Source organism: Lithobates pipiens, unplaced genomic scaffold (genome assembly GCF_037356315.1).
Source record: "Lithobates pipiens isolate NorthernLeopardFrog02 unplaced genomic scaffold, aLitPip1_a1.2 Scaffold_28, whole genome shotgun sequence".
Classification (NCBI taxonomy): domain Eukaryota; kingdom Metazoa; phylum Chordata; class Amphibia; order Anura; family Ranidae; genus Lithobates; species Lithobates pipiens.
The window spans coordinates 33,815,256-33,827,935 of record NW_027507789.1 but is presented as its reverse complement, the minus strand read 5'-3'; the positions used below and the strand labels follow the sequence as shown (position 1 = coordinate 33,827,935).

The 12,680-nt window shown below is 44.0% G+C and overlaps 1 protein-coding gene across 2 annotated transcripts in view; it reads left to right on the top strand.

Moving 5' to 3' along the window:
• SRC (SRC proto-oncogene, non-receptor tyrosine kinase) overlaps positions 1-8,991 on the top strand; it is a 90,765-nt gene extending 81,774 nt beyond the window's left edge. For both annotated transcript variants that reach the window (XM_077459056.1, XM_077459055.1), the window contains one exon: positions 640-8,991. In XM_077459056.1, the coding sequence (XP_077315182.1) occupies positions 640-848 (209 nt within the window). In that variant the 3' untranslated portion in view covers positions 849-8,991. The remainder of the gene's footprint in view (positions 1-639) is intronic.
• Positions 8,992-12,680: the final 3,689 nt, after the last annotated feature.

Here is a 12,680-nt window from a genome sequence, read left to right as displayed (position 1 = left end):
ATAAAAAATATAAATCATGAATACATTTATTTAATATCCCTTTAATTGCTTCCTGATTGGTGTCTGCAACACTCGCACTGTGAATGAATAGATATCAGAAATGGAAAAAATTTAACGTTTGAAAACCATACATTATCACCTACATAATGCCTCACGCAAATTTGAGGCAATTTGGTCTAACCAGATAGAGGTGATGTTCCCTTGCTCCGTAATTGTTACTGTTATGTTGTAATTACTTGTGGAATAGCTAATAGGCCTCTTCTTACTGTCCAGGTGCGTTTCCACAATACTTGTCTACTGTAAATGCTGTGCGTATTTTGTGCTGCTTCCACATATGCTCCTATCTGCATACACCTGATGATGCTATGTGTGGCGCTTCATTCTTATGTGTGTGTGTATGTGTATGTGTATGTGTATGTGTATGTGTATGTGTATGTGTATGTGTATGTGTATGTATATGTATATGTATATATATTTCTAAAAATCTGAGAAGATAATAAAAAAAGGGTATCTGTAATGGCCAGAAAGGCCAAAGTGACAGTGTCTTAACCTATGTTTTTATGATGTTTAATGTGTAGCCACTGAAGGATGCCTTTGCCCATCTGCTTTTCCTTACATCTAATTTGCTCCGCCCCACAGGGATGGTGAATCGAGAGGTCCTGGACCAAGTGGAGCGTGGGTATCGAATGCCCTGCCCTCCTGACTGCCCTGAATCCCTCCATGACCTGATGTTGCAGTGTTGGCGAAAAGACCCAGAAGAGCGACCAACGTTTGAATACCTACAGGCGTTCTTAGAAGACTATTTCACTGCCACCGAGCCCCAATACCAACCTGGGGACAACCTCTAGGGAAGACAATCGGAGCTTACACAGTGATCTCTAGGTAACTGTTTTACAGCCCCTGAGATGTCAGACACAGATGCAATACTTTCCAGATCCTCTGCAGGCTTTTAGCTCTTTTTGAGCTATAGGTTGAAGTGGGAATTCTTGGTCCAACCTGGTGACCATACAAGAAAAAAACGCTTTCTCCTTCAGTGTTCTGCCTCCATGATTCCACAGTAGACGTTGCCTGACATCCATTGCATTCTGGTCCCAGATCGACATCTGCTGCTCCTGAAAAATGTTGCCTGCTGAATCCTTTTATAAGTACACCTATTCCTTTTTTTTTTTTTTTTCCTTTTTATCCACAAATCAGAAACTGGCTGTCAGTATGTTGACCAATCTCAATTCACCTGTTTGTCTGAAAAATACTACTTTGTACATTTGCGCAGGAGGAAATACCACTCCTTCGTCTGTCTTTTTCTTGGACTTCTAGCAGTTGAAAACGTCAGACTTTTTGGATGATTGCAAATTCTGTGTTTTGTATGTTCAGCTGTGGGTGGTTTTTGGGGTCTTCCAGAACTCTATAGACCTCTTCCTGAGGGCCAAAGTCCCACTTGTCTTCCACCCCCATCTGCCTTCCTCATGATGTAGAGGACCTGTCTTTTTATATAAAGAAAAGATTAGACTTTACCTAGATACTTTGTACCATCACAAACTCTTTATGTATGGCCTGACACTGACTGTTCCCCCTATAGCATCCTGATCTACGGTATGACAGTTGTAATATTGCATCCTGTGCAGGAGTTGTCAAGAACTTTGTTGGATAACTGTACTTGAAGCCCCTCCCTAGCACAACCCCATAGCCTTCTACTTTCTTGTCCACGCTTCAGCCAAATCTACGCTTTGCGGCACACACAGAAAACTGCACATCTGCCTTTGTAGACTCTTATTGCTGGTCCTGATTCTCTGCAGATACTTTTAATTTCTAAGGAGAGGATGTCTGTCATTGGGATGCATTGATGGCCTTTCCATAGAAATGAATGGGATTTTTCAGCACATGCACAGAGTAGTATGGGACCAGCTGAGAGAGCTTGGAGGGGTGGCTATATAGCTTCCCATGGGGATGCACAGTGAGTATCTGCCATGAATGTGGACAGAAAGCTGTAAGACTTTGCAGTTGTGTTGGGTAGAGGGGGAGGGGAGTTGAAGGATTACTGTACATAACCACAGTTATCCTTTTACATTTTATTTACTTTAGTCTCAAAGATATTCCCTTTTGAGTGGATTTTGCAGCAGAAGGCACAGAAAACAAAATTAATATTTACATAAAAAAAGTCAAGTAGGTTACGGGAGAGCAATAAAACTCTGAACTACGTGTTACATCCAACCCTGATATATTGGTTATTGGTGGAGATTTTATGGGATGAATTATCTTGTATTCGCTCTTCCTGGTGTCTTTTGTGTGATTATAAAACATTGTGGCAGACCGCACTGCTGGAGTAAGAAGCCAATGGGTGATTCCGATGACAAAATGGACTCTTCTCAAGTAAACCTCAATTTTTAATAGTTCATCATGCATTAAAGACCAACTCCAACCAACACTTTTTTTTTAAGTTTTGGATAGAGTGGGAAGAATAAAAAACTTCTGTCTAATGTGTATTGCTGTCTATGACCTGGTTGGTGGAACCTTCGCTTCACTTGGGACAGGATGGCACAGACCGCAGTAACTGATGGAGGTTCTTGTTCATTTTGCAGAAAAGTCTGTCTCCTTGCTGGAAAGCTTTCCTGTCCCAACAGGAAGCGAAGGAATATCTCCCCACTGGGAACTCTGCATGAAAGTAAAACCTGATAGAGGTTGCAACCCTGCCTTATGCCGCGTACACACGGGCGGACTGTATGGCGTACTTAGTCCGTCAAAACACATTTCAGCGGACAGTCCGCTCGTGTGTGGGCTTCAGCTGACTTTTTCAGCGTGCAGTCTGGCGTACTAAGTATTTCGGATTTTTCGAAATTCTGTCCGTCGTACTTTGGTTTCAGCGGACAATCCGCTCGTCAGTAGGCTAGTTCGACGGACTAAGAATGGCGCATGCCCAGAAAGGATTTACACGGCGGAAGGGTGCTTTGCTGTGTATTCGACTTCCTATTTCTAGTCCCGTCGTACGTGCTGTACACGTCATCGCGCAAGCTTTCGACGGACTGTTTGTGCATCCGTGTGTGGTCAAGTCCGTTCAGTCGAAAGTATGACGGACTGTCCGTCGGATTGTATGACGGACTAAGTACGCCATACAGTCCGCTCGCGTGTACGCGGCATTACTCTGTCCAGAACAAAAAAAAATTATTTGGTTGACTTGAGCATTAATGTGTCTGAAAGGATTGGGTCTCTGTTACTTACAGAAACCAAAAAGAGCCCCAAGCTTAATTTTTTTGAACTGGTTATAGGCTTATGGGGACATTTGGACTTGCATTCATGTTGCATTCGCCTTACAAGTGTGTCCTGGGTCAGTTTATTTTAAAGCTGTGGAAGATGTGCCAAAAAAAGCAGGTATAGGACAAGGCTAGTCAGTGGCTTTTACCACTAATTCTGGGCTGTCCTATGCTGCCCAATAGATAACCGGATTGTCACCGGATTCAGCCCAAAAAAAGTCTGCTTAGTAAACACTCCTTGGACAATTTAGTCTCCACTACAAGAGTGACGGATGAAATCTGTTGCTCTAAACTAACCCAATTTTTATTTTATTTTTTTGACTCTTATACAAATGTCCAAACCGACTCTATAATGATTACAAAAGAGTGATGGTGCAGATTTACAAGTGCCGTTTCCTTAGCCCAGGAGAAACTGGGAAAGGGCGTAAGCCGGAACTCCAGGCAAGCATTTGAAAATCTTTGGTCTTCCTGGATTTTTGCATTAAAATCAGTTGTAAAATGCAAATAAATCAGCTATCTTAAATGGACAGGACACAGGAGTTTGTTCATCGACCACGGGTTATGTTACCTTCAGGTAATTGGGCACTGGCAAAAGCTTTGCTGGGTCATACAGCAAAGTTCTACTGCTACAACCCAAATAAAATTGGAGAGATATCCTTGAGCAGTCGGGTGCAGGATAAGCAGTCACAAAGCTGCAAGCATAGTATTAGGAAAAAGCAATCCACAACTCCTTACTTGGTCTTTAAAATCTTCAAGGTTTAATAGTTCTCCATAAAAGACATGTTTACATGCAGGAGATGTTAACGGGTTGCAGCCTTGTGGGCCTTGTTCACACCGATGTTAACATCTGTATTTTAACAGTATCCCTGCCCACTTTGTGAGGCTCCATTTTTTTTTTCCTGGTGTCTATATAGGTCAGGGATATGCAATTAGCAGACCTCCAGCTGTTGCAGAACTACAAGTCCCATCATGCCTCTGGGTGTCGTGCTTGTGGCTGTCAGAATCTTGCTATGCCTTATGGGACTTGCGTTAATTGCATATCCCTGATATAGGTGATGGAGCCCGTCTCATGTGGCAGATTTTCTCACCTGTTCTCTCTCCTCCTTTTGACCTTTCTGACAAGAAATGACTGCCTATTACCTCATGGCTCACTAGCGGTTTCCAGATCAGTTATCCCCTGTACTCATTTGCTACCCATAGAACACCGGACTGTCCTCTGATTCAGTAAAAAAAAAAAAAGGTCCTGCTCACCCAGCGACTTAAGGGACATTTACAAGACTGACCAATGAAATCGTCCTTGCACCGTGCAGCAGCTGGGCCCGCCTAAAATGCTTGCTTCAGGCACTGGGTTCTGAATTTTGGTGCTCACCTTGGCACAGGTGAGTTAGCAGGATGCTATGCAGGTCCGGAACCGTGATCCATTTTTATGGCATAAAGGCCCCCTCAGGGGTTTGCCCACTGCAAGGGGAGGGGGTGAACTCTGCATAGCACCAGCGACATGGAAAGACAGGGTTTCCCTGTACCTTTTTACATACCAGTTCCTGGCTCTATATGTCTTCTTGGCTCATTACTGGGATTTGTAGTACACACTAAATTATTTGCTTTTATCCTACAAGGCGCACCGCAGGGCCGAGCACACATGTACGTTTGAAGGCACAGGTTATGGGGTAAGCTAAGTGTATTGCCCCTAGCGTTCATTGTCTTGCTTGACTCTTTTAGGCAATGTTCTAGCATTCACCCATTTTCTTCCATCCCACTACTGGGTTCCTCTCTGGCTAGTGAATGTAGTGCTTATAAGCCTCCTAACTGTGCACTTCCAGCTGCTCTCTTCTACAAACCCAAGCTGATCGTTTGCTGTCGCCTGAGACACCTCTGAGACCGAGCCGCAGGAACTTGGTTAGCACCAGGGTTATTGCCATTCATTCACGCCAGACATGCTGAACCCCCCTCAATCCGCATCTTTCTTGTGAGTACTCCACAACTGAATATCCTGACTGAGCGATGGCACTTGGAGTGTGAGCACGTGGGAAAATTAGCAAGATTCCTGTTGCAGGACCTGAAGAAACCCCTTTCAGGTTTATAGCTTTTCCTCTGTTCTGAAGCAAGGTCTTATCCCGACACCAATCCCTCCCGCTGATTTGGACTCCCTCACAGACGCACAACATGTGTAGCAGATTGCTGAGCAGGTAATCCCCCCCCCCCCCCCCCCCCATATACTCTGCAACTTATTATGTGTGGTAATTCTTGCCTAGTATAATGCTCGGAAGCCCTCTCTTAGAACTTGCTTCCGTTCCTCATCCTGCAACTTCTGTTTTGGAATCGCCAAACTTCTTGCCATTGACACCCTGGAGGTTTTGGTTCGAACTTGTATATTTTCTTCCTAAAACCTTGGCTCTTGTCCACTCTTCTTTACAAGACATGGCTCCTCTTCGTCCCCTGCTGCAACCTTATGTGTCTCTCTGGGGCCTTCTTCAGGTGGTGGTACCCAATCAGAGCTGAGCCTTCTTCACTCCCTTACCCTTGGCAGCTATAGTTCTGCCTTTGCTGCCCCTTTTTATTTTTTTTCCCTAACGCTGCATGGGGATAATGTATCTTGGAAGCCCTGGTGCTCTTTCTGTGGGGACATCATTCTTCTTCTCCATGTCCTGCCTTGAAGGCATATCAGTATTTTCATGAGGTGAACTCTCTATAGCATTGATTCTCAATCAGGGTTCCTCCAGAGGTAGCTAGGGGTTCCTTCAGCATTGGGCAATTTCTGCCTCTCAGATAAGTTTCCACTGACACCATTGATCTTTTTAGCTACCTGTAAGGAGGTAATTCTTCCCAATGACCAAAAGTGTAAGGACCATTCTTCCCACTGACCATCACACTAATGTATCATGAGTTGTAGATTTCTAATTTTTAGCAGGGGTTCTCCGACACCAGAGAACTATTTCAAGGGTTCCTCTGTGTTGAAAAGGTTGAGAAAGGCTGCTCTATAGGATTCCTCTCTTCTCTTGCACCTTTTTTTTTATTTTTTTGTAGTGCTGCGCTCAGGAAACAACGCACTCCTTCCATACCTTTGCCGGTTCTCCCAAAGATGATGGGGTTTTTGGCCTTTTTTTCGGCATCAAGCATCTGTTTTTTTTTTGTTTTTTCTCAGTTTGCAGGGACACCATCTCTTTCTCCATCCACGTTTTCAAAAAAGTTTTTTTGACAGGTGGCTGTTTGAACCTCTACTAATCTGCTTCTACTGTCAATTCTTTTCAGTTCTGTTGATTCTTAGGCCGCGTACACACGCGGGGACTGTTCGCTCAACTTTGTCCGTCAAACAGTTTCAGCGGACAGTCCGCTCAAAATTAGCATGGACGGACTTGCCCACACACGACGAACGAACAGTCCGCTGAAACCGTGCGCGATGACGTGAATGGCACGTATGACGGGACGAAAAATACGACGTCCTATACACTGCAATGCAAACTTCGGCGTGTAAATCCTTTCTGAGCATGCGCGGAACTTAGTTTGACGAACAAGCCTACACACGAGGGGACGGTTCGCTGAAACAAAGTTTCAGCGGACAGTTTTTCGGAATTTCCGAAAAACTTTGTTCAGCAGACTGTCCGCTGAAACTGTCCGCTGAAAGCCCACACACGAGCGGACTGTCCGCCCAAACACTGTTCAGCGGACAAAGTTGAGCGAACAGTCCGCCCGTGTGTACGCGGCCTTATTGTTTTTCCTGTGTGTTTATTGCTGTTTGTTTGATGCCCACCCCTCAAATTATTGCTTGAAGACATCCCATAGTCTGTACTGTACTTTTAAGATGACAGAAATGTTGAAGTACCTGTAAATTCTATATTTTGAAGTACAGGTTCCCCATCCTTCTTTTTCTTGCACTCTCCTTATTGCTTTCCAAAACAGAGAGGGCAGGTGTTGTATAGATACACAGGGGCAGAGCTCTTGTCAGTGTCCATCTGAGGATAGTTGTATATAAGCCATGGTCTAAGAATCCACTCCTGCACTGTACTCAAAGATATGGAGCATATAGGTACGTCAGAATTCTAATTTTCCACTGCCGCCAGGACACCCCTCATAATAGACCTAACATGTGTACATCTTTTAACACTTGACGCTACAGTTCATAAACGTTGCCAACAAGGGACAGTTGTCCACTTTGGTTAAATATTTTCAGTAGGGTTTTTGATAATGGTACAAATGCATTTCGGAGTGACTGTATAGGAGGGTAATGCCTGGTCCTGTTTAATACCACTGGCAACACTGCCAGAATGGGAGGGGTAAAATCCTAAATATTTCTCAGGGATGGGATGGTGTCAAAATTGTGTTGCCAATCATAGAACGTTGGACAGTATATTTCTGCACCTGCCCTGGTACTGGGTTAACCCACCCTGGTGCTGCTGTAGGTGGCAGTTGATTTGGGTTAGATACAAAGTAAATATTAAGATCTCATGTTATGGTGCCAATGGAACGTATAAATGAATTTGTATATATATAAAAAAAAATGTTTTTTTTCTTTCCTAGTGGTTATATACCATGCAAAGGGCAAAACTTTGTATTGTGACTGCTTATCTAAATACACTGTATGTAGGACTGTGTTACAGATCTGTCTATAGTATCTGAGGTTTTTCCAAAACCCATTTAAAGGGTCATTTGATAAGGAAGTTCAATAGGTACTTCATAACTTTATGATCAGATCTCCTCTTTAATGTGGACCTGTGACCAGGATATGAACATAGAAGTATTTATAGATCCTTGACCGATTCTCATTGGCGCAATGCATATATATGGCAGCATAGCGGGTGCTGCCACATAGTGTATGTGTTCTTGGGGCTCTTCTCTTGTGGAGAGAGGCCATCGTTTAATGATCTGGGTCCAGTGGGACGGGCTCCTGATCAGGTGACGTACAATAACAGTGGTCACATGAGCTGGAGCGCCACCTCTTGGTGTTCAGATCTAGTTAAATGGTCACCAGGAGGCATCAGCAAGGAGTTAACCTACAGCTAATGAGCTTCAAAACCAGCACTCACTGGCTTATGATAACCCATTGCCCTGTAATGCTTTTTGCTACGGCGTTCACCGCAAAAATCCTTCAAGTTGTTCACTTAAAAGCTCCCGCTTCTCTATTGGAGCATCAGGGATTAGAAGGCTGTAATACTGCCAAGTCACTGGGTGGGGGAGGGATTAGCAGAGTTGCTGAGAAAACCGACATTGGTGCTGTGAACCTTGAGGATGATTTGCTTCACAGTGCCTGCTGCTGTAGATGTCAGTGGGGACTTGATTTAACGCTAATTTTGCTGTGTCTTAAGAATCTTCTAAATACTTTAATGTCCAAAGCCTGGCCACATTTCTACTTTAAAGCAGGTGATGAACCTAGATATGTAGGGCTGATCTTGTATTATTTAATGGGTTGTCCATGTAGAATGTTCTATAGATAACGGGCTCCAAGGTGCAGCTGTTGGGTGCTCCTCTAGTTATGGGCTGTCCAACAACGAAATACAAAAAAAAAAAAAGAAAGATAAAAATCTCGGCTCTACAATATGAAGTGTCTTTCAATTATGCTTTTTGGAGGCAGTTTTTATGGGCAAATCATGTGACATATAAAGCTGGACGGGGCACCCCTTTAACTGCCCTCTGAGAAAAGGGGATAAAATGGTCGGTTTACCTTGTTAACACAAACACTGGCACCTCTGCTTATATCTCCGTAGCAATAAATTAATGAAAAATGGTACGGTGAATAAAGATGAGAGGCGGATATGTGGCTCTGTGTTTTTTTATTTCTTCTGTGAAATTGCGTCTACGTAGAATGCATGCTTTTGGGAATAACAGTAAAGCTCAACTCCAGGCTAACGGCTCACTCAAGCGTTTGAACAGAATGAAAAATGCTTAACTTGTTAACACACACACACACACACACACACACACACACACACACACACACACACACACGTGAAATGGTCATGCCTGGGACTTGAAGCTAAAGCAGCTCCTGGTACACCTCCAGCATGCTGGTTGGACAATGAAGGAGCAGCCACTATTGTATGACGTCATCTCTTTGTTCTTTCCACTTTTCATCATTTCTCCTGTCATCGCCCACACTCGCTTGGCTTGTAGTGCTGCCCTTTGTTTTTTTTTTTTTTCTGTACAAGGGATAACAAGAGGCTGATATTATATTACTTTAGAAATCCATTTAATGTGTTTTTTGGCGGTCGCACAATTACTTTGATTAGTGTGTACTGGAGTTCGGTTTCAAATACAGAGTACAGGTTAATGAGAAGTTTGGCTCCACCTAGTGGTAAAAGCATGCAGCACTTTTTGTTAATAAATTTCAAGTGTATCTATAGCTAAAAAAATTTATTTATTTTTTTCCACCTGTACTCCACTGGAGAATTTTTTTTTTTTTTAAGTTCATGTGCCCCTGGAAGATTGTGCCTCGCCTTCTGGTCCAATGACACTTAAAAAAAAAAATAAGTCGCTCTCTTTTAACTCTTTAACCACTACAATACAGGGCACTTTCACCCCCTTCCTTCCCAGCCCAATTTTCAGCTTTCATCGCTCTCGCGCTTTCAGTGACAATTGCGCGGTCATGCTACACTGTACCCAAATGAAATTATCATTTTGTTCGCACAAATAGAGCTTTATTTTGGTGTTATTTATTCACGACTCCGTTTTTTATTTTTTGCGATATAAGCGCAAAAAAAGCGGAAATTTGGAAAAAAAACAATATTTTCTATTTAAAAAGAAATCCAATAAAATCAAATTTTGTCATAAATTTAAGCCAAAATGTAATGTGCTACATGTTTTTGGTAAAAAAAATTCCGTTAACTGTATAATAATTGGTTTGTGTGATCACGGACATATGTACGCAAATGATCATGTACATATGTGTGCAGGTGATCACGTACATATGTGTGCAGATAATCATTGGGACATGTGATTTTAGTGGGACATATGTGGGGGACATGTTTTTATTATTAGGGACATGTGTTTTTATTATTTGGGGACATATGTGGGGACTGTGTTTGTACTGTGTGGTGTGTTGTGTGTTGACACTAGACTGATGATCAGTGAGTAAAAAGCTGTAAAAAGCAGCCCATACTCACTGATCATCAGCCGGCTGCAGCGTTCTGCTCTCCTCTCCTCAGCGATGACTTCCGTGTGCGGAGAGGAGAGCCGATTGCCTAGCAACCGGCTGTTTGTTTACATCACATGACGGCCGTGATTGGACACGGCCGTCATGTGATCAGGAGGGCCAATCACAGAGCCCTCCTGCCGATCTCAGATGTGCCGTGTCCGGGTGACGCGGGCACGATCCCGCTACTTCTGAATGACGTTCAGGAACGTCCTATCAGGAGTAGACGGCTCCCACCCGGCCGTATAGATGCATTGGCCGGGTGTTTACATCACATGACGGCCGTGATTGGACACGGCCGTCATGTGATCAGGAGGGCCAATCACAGAGCCCTCCTGCCGATCTCAGATGTGCCGTGTCCGGGTGACGCGGGCACGATCCCGCTACTTCTGAATGACGTTCAGGAACGTCCTATCAGGAGTAGACGGCTCCCACCCGGCCGTATAGATGCATTGGCCGGGTGGGAAGTGGTTAAAGGTTCCTAACGCTGGAGGCTATCGTAGCGATCACCTGGTTGGGAACACACCCCACCCCACCGACTCCTGCTCATAAATCGAGACCAGGAGCAGTCTGTGACAATGCGGCCACATTGCTGGGTGAGCATGCTTCCAGCACAAACAAGAGGCACCATCTGTAGGGATATATGGCAGGTTGGCATTAAAGCTCACTGCTGTGCTGCCAGGTATATGTGCTCAGCTGGGGTTAAGAGGGTGAATCTCCCCAGTGAAAACCACACAGGGTAAAAAAAACCTCAGTGGTTATCATCCCTTTTCTACTTAATATGTTACTAAACATAGGAGCCTGCATTCACTATATCTAGTCTCCCACAGTACACGGAAATGCAATTATTTTAGCAAATATAAACTGCTAAATATCATTTCTCATCAGCAGTATATAGCAGTCTTGTGACTTTTATCAGTGTCTGGTTAAAGCTTGTAGGAGGCTGCTCTCGAGGCTGCAGGACCCCTGCCCATCTGTCTGGATGGTGCTGATTGGCCCTGTGCTGATCACACCCACTCTCCTTTGTGGCTGCGGCATTCTGTTGTGAAGTTTTTTAATCTTCTAATGCTTAAGTAAAAAAAATACATTTTAAATGATCTTTTAACACTTTTTAATATGAAGTGTTAATATGAAGATTTTGCATAATCAGTGTGTATTCATTTCTGCTGTTCATTAAGGGGGGGGGGGGGGTCACCTGCTGGGCATATTCATCCTGACTATAGAAGGATGGGTTCGAGAAACCACCAGATCAGGTGACTGTCAGATGATGAAAAAAAAAAAAAATGCAATGATACTTTTTTTTTTTTTTTTCCTGGACAGTTTCCCCTTAAATCAACCATGCCCTTTATCTAACTAAAGCAAACTGAAAGTTCCCTGCAGGTTTCTCCCTCAGAGCCCTAGATTACTAGAGGATACAGGGATGGGGAGGAGAAAGCACGGCACCTAACAGAAGAGGCACTATCCCACATACAAGGAAGGATCGAATAACAGCAGGGCCCAGATCTTTGGTAAGAGAAATAAGATTCAACATGCCAGCTACCAGAAAGTATTTCTTCTCTTGCAGGGAATTTTCAGTTTGATTTCACCGAGTGTGTGTATAGCCAAAACTTTAATCTTAATGGTACAGTGCAGGACACAGGACTTGAAGTCATAGGCCATAGCAGGCTACCTTCCGGTGATGGGATACCCCTAGGGCAGGGCAATCATGGCCCCACCCACTCTGTAAGACCCCAGTTTTTTGCTAGTGTTCTTAGGTCCCTTTTGAACAGGCATTTACATTGGCTGCGCCGTAGGGCTCCATGGACCTTCTGATCAGGGTCGCCTGAGAAACGGATAGGTGAACTTGACTAGGGAAGGTTCATGGACCGGCGGATGTAAATGTTTCCGTGTCCAGTTGCACCCGCTTACTCTTGGGTCTGTCCAGGTCCAAAAAAAAAAAAAAAAGACTGCCCTTTTTCCCTTTTAGTGGACCATATCAGAGGTATAAAGAAACAGCAGAGTCCGCTCTTACACCCAGCTGCCCATAGAGTTGATGGGGAGCTGCCCGTGTCTGCTGGGCATAAACTGAATAGGCACATATGTGATATTTTGTCTCCAATGAGCAAAGCAGTCCCCCTTTAACCATTCCTTTTTTATTTTCTTAAGCAGTCAGATCTTGATAGAAGTTTTCTTAGTGCCATGGGCTATCCAATGGTTTCTGGATCGGCAACCCTCAGTGTTTACTTTGCGGATAGGACCCAGACCCCTCTGGGGATTCCCTCACTTTAGCAATGGTGAAATCACATGCGTAGTGCCAGTGTCCAGTCCCTGGA